Source organism: Ostrinia furnacalis, unplaced genomic scaffold, assembly GCF_004193835.3.
Source record: "Ostrinia furnacalis isolate ACB-3 unplaced genomic scaffold, ASM419383v2 OfSCF1746, whole genome shotgun sequence".
Taxonomy (NCBI): domain Eukaryota; kingdom Metazoa; phylum Arthropoda; class Insecta; order Lepidoptera; family Crambidae; genus Ostrinia; species Ostrinia furnacalis.
Genome location: NW_021131985.1, coordinates 321,190 through 337,626, shown reverse-complemented (window position 1 = coordinate 337,626; position 16,437 = coordinate 321,190). Strand labels below are relative to the sequence as shown.

General features: G+C 37.4%; 1 protein-coding gene across 1 annotated transcript; it reads right to left on the bottom strand.

Annotated features, from left to right (window-relative positions):
* Positions 1–2,846: 2,846 nt before the first annotated feature.
* On the bottom strand, positions 2,847–10,482 carry LOC114353610 (prostatic spermine-binding protein-like). The gene is made up of 5 exons (XM_028305670.1): positions 10,426–10,482; positions 10,052–10,093; positions 8,141–8,236; positions 7,412–7,606; positions 2,847–2,870 (listed from the first exon to the last, which is right to left on the bottom strand). Exons 1-5 carry the CDS (start codon positions 10,480–10,482, stop codon positions 2,847–2,849), a joined length of 414 nt encoding a protein of 137 aa, XP_028161471.1.
* Between the last annotated feature and the right edge of the window lie 5,955 nt (positions 10,483–16,437).

The following is a 16,437-nucleotide window of genomic DNA, read 5'->3' as shown; positions in this document are numbered from 1 at the left end:
AGAATGAAAATGGAGCGCGACTGGAATTGAAACGCGAATGAATTGTAGACTTTTCATTAACGCAATCGGGGCCCAGTTCAGACGGCGTATACAAAAATCTTTGCCTGTTTTGATGGCCTCAACTCTCGTTGAGCGATTTATACACGCCCAAACCATTGAATTAAAATTAAACAAAATTTTGACACATTGAAAGCCTCGGGCAAAAGATTGTCTTATAAAATTGTAATATGAACTTACTCTGTATCGGCCCTATAAATAAAAACAATACAACATGTTATTATAGAGGCACATAATTAATAGGTAATTAATTTTATTAAAAATCTATTAATCATTTAAGCTATCGACGTACGCCATCGTATGAGTGGTAGTGACCATGTGGCTGAAAATAAAATAGACTTATTAAATACATAGCCTTTTACATTAAATACTTACTCAAAATAAATTAGCTTAAGAAAAACTTATAATTAAAAGCATTTTTGTACCTGGCGGTAGTCATCCCTAGGTGGTACCTAAAGAAATAAAAAAAGAACGTGAGAGAAACTTTTTTTTTGTTATTACTTAAAAATAGGGGACATTCATTGGGTCACAATGGATAGTAATTTATGAGATGCCTACAGTTCTGAAGCAACGGAAAAGCAGAGTTTAAGAAACTAATATTTATTGGCAAATGGCAGTACGTACGCGTGTTGGATAGTTAAAAATAATACAGTTGATTGAGAACCTACTTCTTTTTTAAGTCGGCTAAAAAGGGGTATGGATGGCCCACTGTGATCCAAAAATGGCTAACACCGATTTGGATACACACTGCATCTAGGTATATTAGAAATAATAAGGAATTAAATAGTTCTTTTTAAATAAAGATCAGGTTTTGAGACATACATGGCAAATGGAATGCCATTCGATCTAGCCACAATAATGGTCTATTTTCTATAAATATAATTTCAGGGTGTGCGTGTAAAAACTCAAGTCCGTAACGTAAGAAAGAGTTTTCCTTACTCTGATGCTTGGAATTGGCACCTATAAAAATGACGAGTAAGTTTTAGATACCTATTAGAAAGTGTAACGAAGAAATATTTTAGGGAGTTATACGTTTCTTCTGCTTTGATACTGCATCCACGACTAAGGCTGAGTTGCACTAACTTACTTTAATCGTAACTATAACAATAACCGGTGTTTTTGTATGAAGTTTGACAATTTTTGACGTTTGTTAAAGTTAAAGTAAGATGGTGCAGCTCGGCCTAAGTAACTTATTATAAGATGGGGGTAAAGTTTGTACGCGTAGATCTAGTTTAATGTACCCCGTGATCCAAAGTGACCCAATCTCCCCGATACTAAAAATAAAATTAGTAATATTGTGCCTGATTATAAAAACAAGACCTGTTATTTTTTATTATTTTTTAATAACTTACGTATGAGAAGCTCAGGGACTAGAAAAAGGTAAATTATTTTTAGTATGAGATTTCGCAAAATAATATTTAGGTAAAAAAAACTTCCAAATTGACAAATTGATTTAATTACTTACACCCAGGTTGTGTCCACTGGAGTAACGCTAAGAGAATAATGGTAAAAAACTTTATAAGTCAATATAATGTAATTGACGAAATGGAATCAAATCGTTACATTTTCTAACTAAGAAACATAATTGTGCAAACTGACCCGAACGGAAATCGAACCGAAATGTGGGCAATTCCCAGTGAGAAATTACGTGCCACTGCGCTATCAGGGTTGTCAATTATTTTGAAATGGTCGATTTGCCACAAAGCGGAATTGTCACCCTTTTGTAAGTTCCGTACATTGAAAGTAAATTCGCCATAAATTGATAAATCCTATGAGAACGTGGAAGTACTTAGGCACTAACCTCATTCTGAAAATAAAATTTACAGATTGATTAAATTAATAAGTAACGGGTAAGTATGTCAATGAAAACCAAATTAATGATCAACTATTTTCAAAGTAAACTATGTGAACTTACATAAATGCTCTTTGGTGGGTCCTGAAAATCAAAAATGAAAATAATAAAAAGTAGGTAAACAACAAAATAAATGTGAGTAAGTAAGGTATGTACATACGTAAACCAGGATAAAGGCCAGGTAAAGGACTTCCAGACTAAAAGATCATTTATTTATTCTTTTATGCCATATAATCTATATATCATATGTCTCTAACGCATGATGTTTTCACCTATAATTAAGTTTGCATTTAACAAGTGTCATTTTTTTATAGTTACTTTTGTGAAGCCTCAATGTAACCTTGTTGGTGTTCAAATAAATAAATAAATAATTGGTACATAAGGCAACTTAATGCTATTGGGCATTTTTTTTTTTACACTGCGCTTCTAGTCCCAAACTAAGCAAAGCTTGTACTATGGGTACTAGACAACGGATATAAACATACTTAAATACTTTTTTTGTAAATACATACATATTATACATAGAAAACACCCATGGCATTCTCTGCCAGTTAAAAAGTTATCAATTAGTAGATCTTTGAAAATTTTTTGCTAAAGCAAAAAGTTATTCGAATCCAGCTGATGAACTTTACGCGCTTTTACATAAAAAAATGATAAATAGGACTTTTCTACTTACGTATGATACTTTGAGTACCTGTTTGGTAATTAGTTAGAATATTAGTAAGATATGAATCAAAATCAGAATTTTATTTGCGTAAAAACTTGGTATATAAAGATGTTACAGAATTCAGTAGTGCACATGTTTCGCCATTAGGTACAAATAGCAAATAGCATGTCTGAAAACTTAGCAAAGACAGGAAACTCACTGTTCTTTTAAAAAGCAATTTTCAGCTAAAACAGATTAAGTATATCAATGCTTTTGGCAATAAAAAGACTTTCATACCCCGCGACCTTGATATCTCTGAAGACAAAAAAAAATTATTAAGATCCTGTTTTACTACTGCTATTATTATTCTATGGTGGAGATTAAAACGTAAACGAACTAAAGTAGTTGACATAGCCTGACGGATTAGCAAGCTGAAGTGGCAATGGGCAGGGCACATAATACGCAGAACTGACGGCCGATGGGGCAGCAAGGTTCTGGAGTGGAGTTCACGTACCGGAAAACGCAGCGTGGGACAAACTTGACAAGGTGGACCGACGACTTCATAAAGGCAGCAGGAAGGCGCCGGCCTTTGTAGAATTCATAGGGGGAGGCCTACGTTCAACCGTGGACGTCCTATAGCTGCAATGATGATGATGATGATGATGAATTAGGTATACTTGTGTAACATACCGATGATAGCTGATCCAGTTGCCTCGATAGATAGTCTAGCTGGGCACTCTGCGAAAAGAAAATCTTTTTGTGCAACTTTAATATGGCGACTACCAGGAGTTCGTTTTGGGCAGCCTTCGGGAGTGGACGTGCGCAACACGTGCGCTCCAGACGGTCCGTCCCTAAAAGGCACTTACAAAGCCCTACGGCGTTTGACGCCGACGCGACGGTGAAACCCAAACGTTCTAACAGTGAGAATTACCCGAAATCATAGTAGCGATTAACTATTAACATAGTCAGCTGTGTAAAAATTTGTGGTATTTTTGAGTGAGAAAAAAGCTTCGAGTACACAGTGACCAGCACAGCGCCTAAGCTAAAAGCCTAGAAAACTAATCCGACGAAACCCGGTGAGATCTTTCCTTATCTTTCTTTCTTTATAAATATTTGGTGTCAATTATCTTGCCAAAAGCACCAAAGCAAACGCATAATTATGATCTAGTACATATTTTCATTTAAAAATTTGTAACATAGATCGCAGTTTGTTAAATGAATAGCTCTAACTTTTGGTCCATAAACTTTACTTTTTTATTAATAATTTTGATACATACAGATTCTACATGTACTCTACGTGTCTATATGTATTCTACTTCTTGCATGTCATTATAGTAAGTATAAATAATAATTGATAACAAAGAAAGATCCCTACGAAACTTTCACCAAACACATTCTATAAAAGACATCTATTGCACAAAATTTCAAAGCGCGTACCAAGAAAGGTCAACATCTGGTCGCCATAAAAAGTTTCCAAAAGCAATAAAAATTTAACTTCACTATTGCACTACCATTAGTAGTGGACACTTTAAACACATTTGCCACGAAATACACAAAAAAAAAAATTGAAACAACAGAGATCCTTTGCTTTGCAAAAAAACTAATAGTCACATCTGCATGTCGTAAACCATTCAAAAGTACAACTCATACAAAAAAAGAGGTGGCCCGACTAACATTTTGTTGAAAGCAGGTCAAAAACAAAAGACTTGACGCTTTGACAATACAAAATACAATTAACACCGTAGTCATAATTCACTAACCCTCTAGTTATAAGCCCCTTTTTACAGCTAAAAAATGAAGGCATACACTTTAAAACTACCTGGCGATGAAAAATATCGACTTGGAGAAAGAGCTTACCAAATCAATGAACCTATGGATCCCAGACTTGATCAAAAAGCGGCCAGACAAGATCTTGTACATTTTAACGAGAGAAATATACCTAGTGGATGAAACAAGTGAATCACCAATCAAAGAGCAGACCAGATACCTGGAAAATCATCTAAGAAATCTTGAGCCTTAAAGAATCAGGATTTACTGCCATATTTACACATGCGTAGATAAATACTATCAGATAGAACATCAGCTTACCGGAATCGGAAAATTGAAAGAGTAACCGAACATACTACAGTTTTAAGAGACTTAAATGCACTGAGAAGTCTAGGAATTTTGCAAAGGGTCTTCATCATAAACAGAAGAGAGATACTCCGCCTCTAAAACTCATTTAATCGCAAGAAAACTCAAAAACTGGAACCAAAACCATGCCATTGACCAATTAATAACGAAATCCTATAGGAACCACAAAATATTCAAATCAATTGCAGAAACTACGTATTCCAATAAGAAACTTCAGATCGCAAGCAATTTAACCTACAGTGTACATGTACACACAGCTCAACAAGCTCTGCTGCAACCTTGTCGGAAAACGGATTTCAACCAGAAAATTTGAATCTAATAAGATTTTTTTCTATGAGAATACATACTTTCACCAAGAGCATAAAAACCTAATCCAACGAGGCAGTTAGCATTGTCTTTTGCATCGAGAAGACAATATCATGGATATCTTGAAGACATCGAAAAATAATTGAAGTACTAAAAGAAACTAAAAATACCCACCGAAAAAAATCCACGAAACAGTGAAGAAATAAAAACCTAATGGAAACGATGGAAGAAACCCAATGTAACCTGCATAAAGATCATTGAACAAAAAAGAAATCATACTAGATTACACCAAGGCGAACCGTTTAATGTTAGGAAAATATGAACGCGCTCCTAAAAATGCCGTTTTTAGTGGCCCGCCGTCCGCTTACCGCATCAAGCACAAACCAAGAAACGAAAGAGAGAAGACTAAATTAACCCACCATAAAAATAAATAAGAAAAGCAGCACAAGAAACACTAGATTATGGAAAAATTATGTCAAAAGACAGCGAAAAAGACGACAAAAACCCAGAACCGCATATATCGACGGAATAGTCAAAAGTGCAAACAAATCAAATAACCGAAGAGAGAAGATTTATTTAGCCCAAGACAAAAAAACAATAATAAGAAATATTCGACTCAGGGAAAACAGACAACAAAGAAGACGACAAAATCCAAAACCACAGTTATCACCGTAGTAATTATTAAAAAAAAAAAACCAAAAGAGTCAAGTTTTTCAGAGGTGGTGGATAAATGGAACTAAAATTTAAACATCTACTATCCAAGAAATAGAAAAGAGTGAACTCAATTATGACACAAATAAATTAAGCATAAGAAGTATCTGACCCGGAACATGTAAATAAAGAAGACGTCAAAAACTCAGTAGGTACCTACCTAACACAGACCTCAGGAGAAAAATGAAGAAGACCGCCCGTCTCATCACAGAAACGCTTAGTCCTACCAACGATGTGAAGAAAAGTAGCATACAATTGGAAAAACAATGAAGCAAGTATTGTAGCAGTAGAGCTAGAACTAAGTAAAACCAAGCCGCCTTACCAAAAGCCAGACCGCCCATCGCATTGCATCAACGCTCAGTTCGATCACCGATATCAAGAAAAGAAGCATAAAATCGGAAGAACAATGAAGCTAGTCTTGTAGCAGTACAAGAACTAAGAATAACCAAGCCGTCTTACTAAAAGCCAGATTAAGCTAAAGAAAAAAAAATACAAGAAATATTTTACCTGGAGGAATATATAGGCAGAAAATAAGACGATACAATCGGGAGAACAATGAAGCTAGTCCAGCAGTAGTACGAGAACAAAGAATAAACAAGCCACCTCCCACACCAAAGGCTAGACCGCCCATCTCATCGCACCACGCGTTTAGTCCTTCCAACGACACTAAGAAAAAAAGTAGAAAAAATAATTAATCTGGAAGATACAGAGACGACAAAAACGTAGTACCGCAGACATCAAGAGAACAACATGAACCAAGAACAACCAAAGCCATCTCATCAAAGGCCAGACCGCCCATCTCATCGCATCAACGCTCAGTCCTATCAACGTTAACCCGTCTTTACCTATTTTCCTAGACCAGGCTCAGGATGCATATCTACTTGGTTGTGGTCGACCGGTTGCGGTTTAAAAGACGCAGCGGCTAGTCGGCCGTCCTCTCCCATCCCAGAGCGTGTCTTTCCTTAAAATCGTGCCCCCTGGTATACCGGTTTGACCGGGACAGGCCTCGTCCTGGCTGGGTCGGCACTATCGTATCGTATCGTAACTTTAATATGGCGACTACCAGATGACTATAGGACGTAGCAAACTTATCTACCCGGAAAGGGATTGTAGCCGTATCAACTCAAGGCGGTCAGTATTCTTTGTATGAGACTCTATGGAGTTTCATAGAAAGAGATGCAGTATGCTGCAGCTGCAACGTACTTATAAGCACTGTAACGTAAACGTTTGCCTCGCGATTGAAAGGCGATGACAGCTCGCGAAAGGCGATACGGTGTTGATCCCTTTCCGAGTTGATAAGTCTGCTATGATAAGGTTGCAGAATGGGATCACTAGTATCAGTACTCTTTCCTTGGATGTCGTTCGTAAGCGACTAAGAGCGCTTTCACAAAATAGGCGTTTTTGTCGAGCGCTGCAACTGCGCTACATATTATGTATGGATACGAGTCGCGCTACTGCAGCGCGACAGCCTTAGTAGTAGTAGCCGTAGAGACGAGCGAGCTAGGGACTAGGTACGAGCCCTCGGCCGAACACTCGGCGTAATGTTCATATACACACCGAGCACTCGGCCGAGACTATTGTCTCGCCCGTTTGCTCGGTACGTGTGATCAAGGCATTAGAAGCGCTACAGTCGCGCGACATAAACGCCTATATGTGAATGCGCTCTAAGGGACAAATTCGAACCAAACGCATAAAATTAGACTTACCCTCAACGCCTGATCATCATCATCATCATCGTCGTCCTCGTCGCGCCTCCTCTGCTCTCGTCGCTGCTCCTGCTCCCGACGGTCTTGGCTGCGCAGCCGTCGGTCGTCGTCGCGTCGGTCGTCGTCGCGTCGGTCGTCGTCCTGTCGGTCGTAATACCTGTCGTCGTCGCGTCGATCTTGATCGCGTTCGCGACGCTACATAAAAGGTGAATTTGAAAATGGACGCCTTATTATGATTAAGTAGTTTTTGCCCGCGGCTTGACCCACGTGCATTTAGGTCTATCACACTCACACAGCTATATTTGAGACGTGTTTATGTGCCCTGGAAAAGGGCAGGGAGAAAGGCGGCCACCCACTAAGTGGACCGATGATCTGGTGAAGGTCGAGGGAGGTGCCTTGATGCAAGCGGCGCAGGACCAAATGCATCGCTCAGTTGCTATGGGGTCGCGGAATGCATGTCTCAGATCTGAGACCAACTCTAGCCAATCTACAGAAACTTCTCACTACGCCGAGTAACTTGTAAGTTTTTTTTCATTGATTATTGTGGAACGCAGCGTAGGACGTCCACCTACAAGGTGGACCGACGACCTCAGGTAGCAGGAAGGCGCTGGAAGCAGGCCGCTACCAAGCGGGTGATGTGGAAATCCTTGGGGGAGGCCTTTGTCCAGCAGTGGACGTGTTTCGGCTGAAACGAACGAACGAATGCACACCCAAATGTCTGCCACTTACGTCGTCGTCGTCCCGTTCTCTTCGGTCGCGGCGGTCCCTTCGGTCGCGTCGGTCTTGCTGCTCGTCGTCGTCGTCGCGCCGTTGTTGGTTCCTCTGCTATAATGAAATTTATTGTAAGTTGACATATTATTATTGGCTTAAAGATCGTTATCAGTGATTTGTATTTCTGCAGCATTAGTGCATCATCATCATTTCAGCCACAGGACGTAGGCTTCCCCCAATGACTTCCACATCGCCCGGTTGGTAGCGGCCTGCGTCCAGCGCCTTTCTGCTAACGGGACCCCACCTCTCGTTCCCACCGCTGCAACTCCTGTGTAGCCAGGATCTACAGCTTGACCGCCAATAAAAACCCAACCAGTGAAGGTCAAGTTTGTCCCGGGGAAAGTTAAACTGTCATCATTCTAAAATTCTTCCTGCTACCCTTATGATATGATGTTGCATAGTGGAAATTTAGGATTGCTCGTTGTAAAACTTCGACATTACAACGTGCCCCGATGTGTTGGCATGGCACAATGTATCGTGGGTATTTTTGCCCATTACTTGAGCTTATGTAGGTATTTTAAAAATAAATTATTGATTGATTTATTTTTCTTACGTCATCATCGTCATCTCGGTCGTCGACTACCTAAAGGTAAGAATTTCACATTAATTTGAAATAGTGAAATGAAAAAGTTATAGCTTGACCATTTAAATTTTAGCTACACCGCTCCTGGCTGTCTTTCTCAAGGTTTTATTTCATGTTGGTTTGACGTTACATTCGTGGTATTGTAATTATAAATATTTTTTATCTTTCGGACATCTACCGCGATTATCATAGTCTGTATTTCGCTGCGGACTAAATACAAAAGAGCGTCATAGCTCTTGTGGTCAAGTTATAACAATTTTACCTAACTACGAGTATAATAATTAAAGCTTCAATCACACCAACGCGTGCAGATCGCCATCGCCGGCGCGATAGGCTAATGACTGGTCGTGACAGTCCGCGCGACCTATGACAGTCCACGCGACCTGTTGGGTCCGTGGCCGAGTCCCCCAGTATTCGACGCACCCGTGGTTGAAGCCCCCGATTTAAATACATTTAATATCATTTTTTTTTCGGCTTTTGCACTAAGTACAGTCAACGAAAACCATGCATGTTTGACGCTATTTAAAATGATGTATTTAATTTTTTGTAAAAAATACTTAAAACTTTTATAATTAAAACTTTTATTTGTAGTTAGTTAAATGTAGAGAGAGTAGAGTTATTTTAAAGACTGATTGTTAAATTTTTTTTGATTAGGTAAAACGATTTACATGTTATTATAGGTAAATAAAACCTATTATATTTTTAGGTATCACTATGGTAAAATAATATTAAACATTTATTTGTACGATCAGTATAAATAATTATTCGTTTATAAATATTTTTGTGACTGACTGTACATTTGATTAAAAATTGCTTCTATCTGACCGGGGGCGTCGACCACGGGTGCGTCGAACACAGGGGGACTCGGCCACGGACCCAACCTGACCTGTTATTTTCCTATGATCGCGCCGGCGATAACGATCTCAACTTGGTGTTGCTGAAGCTTAATAGAAATGAGTGTCTGAAAGACTTACTTTCAAGCTGAGGCTTTGAAGGCGTCTACGGTTCTGTTGCTGGACATAGAATAAAATTCGATGATAATAATATTTGATTTATCCAAGAAGGTAGCGCACAAATTACTAAGTAATAACAATAAGGTATAGTTCTTGCAACTCACGAAGGCGAGTGAGCTTTACTTGTGTGTGTGTACAAATACATAACGAAAGTGTAATGTCTATCAAAACGTTTGACAAACAAACAGTAGAGACACACGTAAAGCTCACTCGCCTTCGTGAATTGCAACAACTATAAAGGCTCTTTAAATAACAACAACTAATAGTACGAACCTGTTCGAACTGTTGTTGTTGCTGCTGTTGTTGTTGCCCTGGCTAAACAGAAAATGATATTTTTTAGGACTCTGTGGTCTAAGAGAACTACGTTATTTCTGAGTGACATCTAAAATAGGTATAACTCAAAGGTGACTGACAGACTGACTGTGATCTATCAACGCACAGCCCAAACCACTGGACGGATAGGACTGAAATTTGGCATGCAGGTAGATTTTATGGTGTAGGCATCCGCTAAGAAAGTATTTTACGAAACTCCACCCCTAAGGGGGTAAAACGAGATCCACGCGTAAGAAGTCGCGGGCGGCCGCTGGTGGGCTATAAAATGCCCTCATGCAAAGGTTAATAATGAAGTAATTAACTAAAACACTTACTGAGGGCGCGGCCAAGGCAACTGCCACACATAAACCCAGGACAATCACCAGCTTCATATTGGTAGCTACAGGAACCTTTAGAGTTCTCTACCATTTATAAAACCCACGTTTAAAACCGTTGATAATCGATATTAATGACTAACATAGTCATAATCCAGTGTGAAATTTGATACAGTCGATTATAAATCGAAATTAATTTCGGATTCGTTTGTTTTTCGGAAATGAATTTTTAATTAAACGTTAAGTTATTAATGCGTGATTTTGTTTTACATTTAAACATGATTACTTATCAGAAAATACTACTAAGTATTATTACCTACTTATTTCAAGATCAATTTTCGTTAACTTAAATAATGATACGAGGTAGAGCCATTTCTAGAAAATCAATAAAATAATAATTCAAGTTATTTGCTGATCATTTTAATAATCTCGATAAAAATTACTCTTCAAAAGACGATAAAAAGTATAACCTTCTAACATTCCGTACTAATGTTATAAATATGATTGGAACAACCTTTTCACGTCTAAATTAAGTACTGTAAAAACTTTAGATTAAAGGTAGAGATTTCACCCAAGATTATTGTATTTGAAAGCGGGATACGCGACACACTGCAATTCGCCAGGGTAAAGTCACGGGCAAAAGCTAGCATTCCATTAAAAATATGCTAAAAATCAAACCCTGGTTCACCGTGTAGACAAAAAAAATACTCAACACATTCATTCCGTTTTATTTTGACGGCAACACCGATTGTCATTACAGCGCCATTTTAATTACTCACGGTTCTCATTTCGAATTTTGAATTTTTAAAATCTGCCAGNCTAAAAAATTAGACTGTAAGTTGTTACATTCATTATAGCCCAGTCAAATTCGACATCAACTCTGCAATAATTCGCATACAGCTGAAAATCGGTACCGAATTCTGAGCACCAAATCGATCCGACATGTAATAAAAAAAATTCAAAGTCAAAGTTTAAAAATACGGGTTTTTGCTATTTTCAACCAAACTGTAAGTTCTTTAAAAATATGTAAGACAATAAGTACATAATTATTTTAGAGTTTTAGACCATGCATATCATTAAGTTAAGGATCGTTATCAGTAATTTGTCAGCAATGGTGGGTTTAGAACTCATCTTCATCATTATCATTTCAGCCACAGGACGTCCACTGCTGAACATAGGTCTCCCCAATGACTTCCACATCGCCCGGTTGGTAGCGGCCTGCGTCCAGCGCCTTTCTGCTAACGGGACCCCACCTCTCGTTCCCACCGCTGCAACTCCTGTGTAGCCAGGATCTACAGCTTGACCGCCAATAAAAATCCAACCAATGAAGGTGAAGTTATCATTCTAAAATTCTTCTTGCTACTCACCCTTATGAGGTCGCTAATGATATATTATGATAATAATTATAATGATGCATAGTGGAAATCTAGGTTTGCTCATTATAAAAATTCGTCAACGTGGCCCGATGTATGTATGGCACAATACAGGGTGGAAACGAAAAGTGATCTCACTCGATTATTTCTAAACTACACAAGATATCGAAAAACTGGTTAAGTGCTTCACGAGCTTTTTCTAACGGTAATAGGTTACAGAATTAACTGGATCTATCCGAAAATTCAATGTTTTCAGCCTCCATACTAAATGTATGCCAGCCACACAATATTAAGTGTTATTTTTTTTACTAAATAATAAATTTTAAAATGTACTCGTAAATTGCATTCTTATTTAAAATTGTTCATGGAAAACATTGATTCTAGGCTTTACTTGCTATAATATTATCAAGACATGAGTACCATGACTGTGGCAATACTAAATGGATGGAAGTTGGAAACATTGAATTTTCGGATAGATCCAGTTTATTTTAAAACCTATTATTGGTACTGTTGGATAGATCTTGTGAAGCACTTTCAGGATCAGCAACCAGTTTTTCGATATCTTGTATAGTTTAGAAATAATCGAGTGAGATCACTTATCGTTTCCACCCTGTATATCGTGGGTATTTGTCCCCATTACTTGAGCTTATGTATTTTAAAAATAAATTATTGATTGATTCATTTTTCTTACGTCATCATCGTCATCTCGGTCGTCGACTACCTAAAGGTAAGAATTTCACAACATTAATTTGAAAAAGTGAAATGAAAAAGTTAAAGCTTGACCATGACCATTTATAGGGCTCAAAAACTGAACTCCGACAAGCGTTACTTCGACACTACGTTACTCCGACACTTCTGAATATCGACATGACTTTACTTCGACACTACACTACTTACTCCGACAAAGGATATTCGCCTCTGTTATTACTTAGGTAGCTAAATTTTAGCTATACCGCTCCTGGCTGTAGGTTTGACGTTACATTCGTGGCATTGTAATTATAAATAATAAGTTTTTATCGTTGCGGACATCAACCGTTAAATTACAGAGCGAAGCGTGATGTTCGTAGTCTGTATTTAATACAAGAGCTCTCGAACGGCCAATGCGGCCGTAGCTCTTGTGGTCAAGCTATAAAAGTTTTACCTAACTATAATAATAGAAATGTGTGTCTGAAAGACTTACTTTCAAGCTGAGGCTTTGAAGGCGTCTACGGTTCTGTTGCTGGACATAGAATAAAATTCGATAAATAAATTGATTTTTCCAAGAGATAGATCCTTTCATCCACGAAGTCGGACTCCAGCAATTTTTGGTCGAGAGAAGCGCGGGATACAGAGAGTTTGATCCGGGCAATCCGAGCGTCATTATTGTAGTGTGCGTGTGCACTCATGGATAATTTAGCGTGTACTATCGGTACTACGGTAACACTCAAACATTAGCGGAAGAATGGTGGGGCGCGTCTTCGTGGATGAAACGATCTTATAATAAGGTAGGTAGTCTTTAAAGAGCAACAACTTTATAAGAACGAACCTGTTCGAACTGTTGTTGTTGCTGCTGTTGTTGTTGCCCTGGCTAAACAGAAAATGGTATTTTTTAGGTCTCTACATATAGTCTAAGAGAATTACTTTATTTCTGAGTGACATCTAAATAACTCAAAGGTGACTGACTGACTGACTGACATAGTGAATTAGTGATCTATTAACGCACAGCCCAAACCACTGGACGGATCGGACTGAAATTTGGCATGCAGGTAGATTTTATGGTGTAGGCATCCGCTAAGAAAGTATTTTACGAAACTCCACCCCTAAGGGGGTAAAACGAGATCCACGCGTACGAAGTCGCGGGCGGCCGCTGGTGGGCTATAAAATGCCCTCATGCAAAGGTTAATAATGAAGTAATTAACTAAAACACTTACTGAGGGCGCGGCCAAGGCAACTGCCACACACAAACCCAGGACAATCACCAGCTTCATATTGGTAGCTACAGGGACCTTTAGAGTTCTCTACCATTTATAAAACCCACGTTTAAAACCGTTGATAATCGATATTAATGACTAACATAGTCATAATCGAGTGTGAAATTTGACACAGTCGATTATAAATCGAAATTAATTTCGGATTCGTTTGTTTTTCGGAAATGAATTTTTAATTAAACGTTAAGTATTTTTATTAATGCGTGATTTTGTTTTACATTTAAACATGATTACCTACTTATCAGAAAATACTACTAAGTATTATTACCTACTTATTTCAAGATCAATTTTCGTTAACTTAAATAATGATACGAGGTAGAGCCATTTTTAGAAAATCAATAAAACTGTAATAATGTAAAGTTAATTGCTGATCATTTTAATAATCTCGATAAAAAATACTCTTTAAAAGACGATAAAAAAGCATAACCTTCTAACATTCCGTACTAATGTTTTAGATAAGATGGCAACAACTTTTTCACGTCTAAATTACTGTAATAACTTTAGATTAAAGGTAGAGATTTCACTCGAGATTATTGTATTTGAAAGGGGGATACGCGACACACTGCAATTCGCCAGGGTAAAGTCACGGGCAAAAGCTAGCATTCCATTAAAATATTTTTAAAATCAAACTCTCACTCATCATGTAGACAAAAAAAAACTCAACACATTCATTCCGTTTTATTGTGACAGCAACACCGATTGTCATTACAGCGCCATTTTAATTACTTACGGTTCTCATTTCGAATGTTGAATTTTTAAAATCGGCCTTNTTCTCTACCATTTATAAAACCCACGTTTAAAACCGTTGATAATCGATATTAATGACTAACATAGTCATAATCCAGTGTGAAATTTGATACAGTCGATTATAAATCGAAATTAATTTCGGATTCGTTTGTTTTTCGGAAATGAATTTTTAATTAAACGTTAAGTTATTAATGCGTGATTTTGTTTTACATTTAAACATGATTACTTATCAGAAAATACTACTAAGTATTATTACCTACTTATTTCAAGATCAATTTTCGTTAACTTAAATAATGATACGAGGTAGAGCCATTTCTAGAAAATCAATAAAATAATAATTCAAGTTATTTGCTGATCATTTTAATAATCTCGATAAAAATTACTCTTCAAAAGACGATAAAAAGTATAACCTTCTAACATTCCGTACTAATGTTATAAATATGATTGGAACAACCTTTTCACGTCTAAATTAAGTACTGTAAAAACTTTAGATTAAAGGTAGAGATTTCACCCAAGATTATTGTATTTGAAAGCGGGATACGCGACACACTGCAATTCGCCAGGGTAAAGTCACGGGCAAAAGCTAGCATTCCATTAAAAATATGCTAAAAATCAAACCCTGGTTCACCGTGTAGACAAAAAAAATACTCAACACATTCATTCCGTTTTATTTTGACGGCAACACCGATTGTCATTACAGCGCCATTTTAATTACTCACGGTTCTCATTTCGAATTTTGAATTTTTAAAATCTGCCAGATGTAAAGTTTTTGAATTTTGAAATTGGAACCAGGGATGTGATATTAGTTATTATTGACATTCTCCTAGAATGTCCTAGATATCGAATCGATAAGCTGTAATAATAAAATCAATGTTCAATAATAGTGCTATTAATTTTTAAAAAACTCGTCACTGGCAAAGAGACATAGCATAGCCATAAAAAACAATATATTTTTGCGACTTTTTACATAATTATTTATTAAGTTGATAAATACTAATTACAATTAATATCCTTCGCAGTAAAATGATTAAATGCTTAAAAACGAGGAAAATTTGCGAATTAATTGAAATAGACCTAACATCGAAATATTTATACACCATAGTAAATGATATAAATATATTTAAGTAATATGTACGCTAATATGTAGCGGTGCATGGGTCTGACTGTCTGAGAATTTTTACCTTTAGTATGTACCTACTTAATGAGTTCAAAATACCATTAAGTTACCTAGTTTTGTAAACTAGGTACCTACAATAGGTTACTTTTTACTTGACTGTCATTTGCATTTTTTACAACTAAATGTAATTTAATACAAGGCATAATGTCATTAAACAATCTAAGTAATATCAATAAAGCACATTTCCCAAACAACTTCTCCACTTAATTACAATCAGACCACACAAGATTATTGCAAAATATCCTCTATCACAATTACATACGATGCCACAGTGTACCTTGATGTACCGTCCGCGTCGTTTGTACTGACAACAGCATACCAATTTAAACACATAGGCACCTTATCTCATTGCAATAAAGGATATTTTTCAACAAAAATGTAGAACCTGATGTGCCGTTGACGTACCTACGTCAGACAATCGATATGAACGCCGACTTATCACATCACTACCAACGCAGCGTGGAATCAGGAGCATGGGAGCGTCGGCAACGATCGCCGGTTGCCATGGCAACGGGCACAGAGTAGCTCCCCGCACAGAAGAAACTCCCGGAAAACGCATTTTCCAGTTTTGCCTCCGTGGGCAGGTGGTTAGGAATTGGATTTTTTAGTTCAAAAGTTCAGGGTTCCAGTTTCAGGTGTACGTGAAGTGAAAAATTAACTCTATTGCCTGTAGGTAAATTAATATTCGAGACAAATTCTATTATTTGATGTTTCACGATGCGAAGCAGTCTCGCAGCAATATCTTTTT

Coding starts and splice junctions, on each gene's coding strand:
- LOC114353610 (XM_028305670.1), bottom strand. CDS start 10,482: ATGAAGCTGGTGATTGTCCTGGGTTTATGTGTGGCAGTTGCCTTGGCC. Junction 10,094..10,425: donor TTGCCTTGGCCGCGCCCTCA/GTAAGTGTTTTA, acceptor TTTTCTGTTTAG/CCAGGGCAACAACAACAGCA. Junction 2,871..7,411: donor ATGATGATCAGGCGTTGAGG/GTAAGTCTAATT, acceptor TTTTGTCTTCAG/AGATATCAAGGTCGCGGGGT.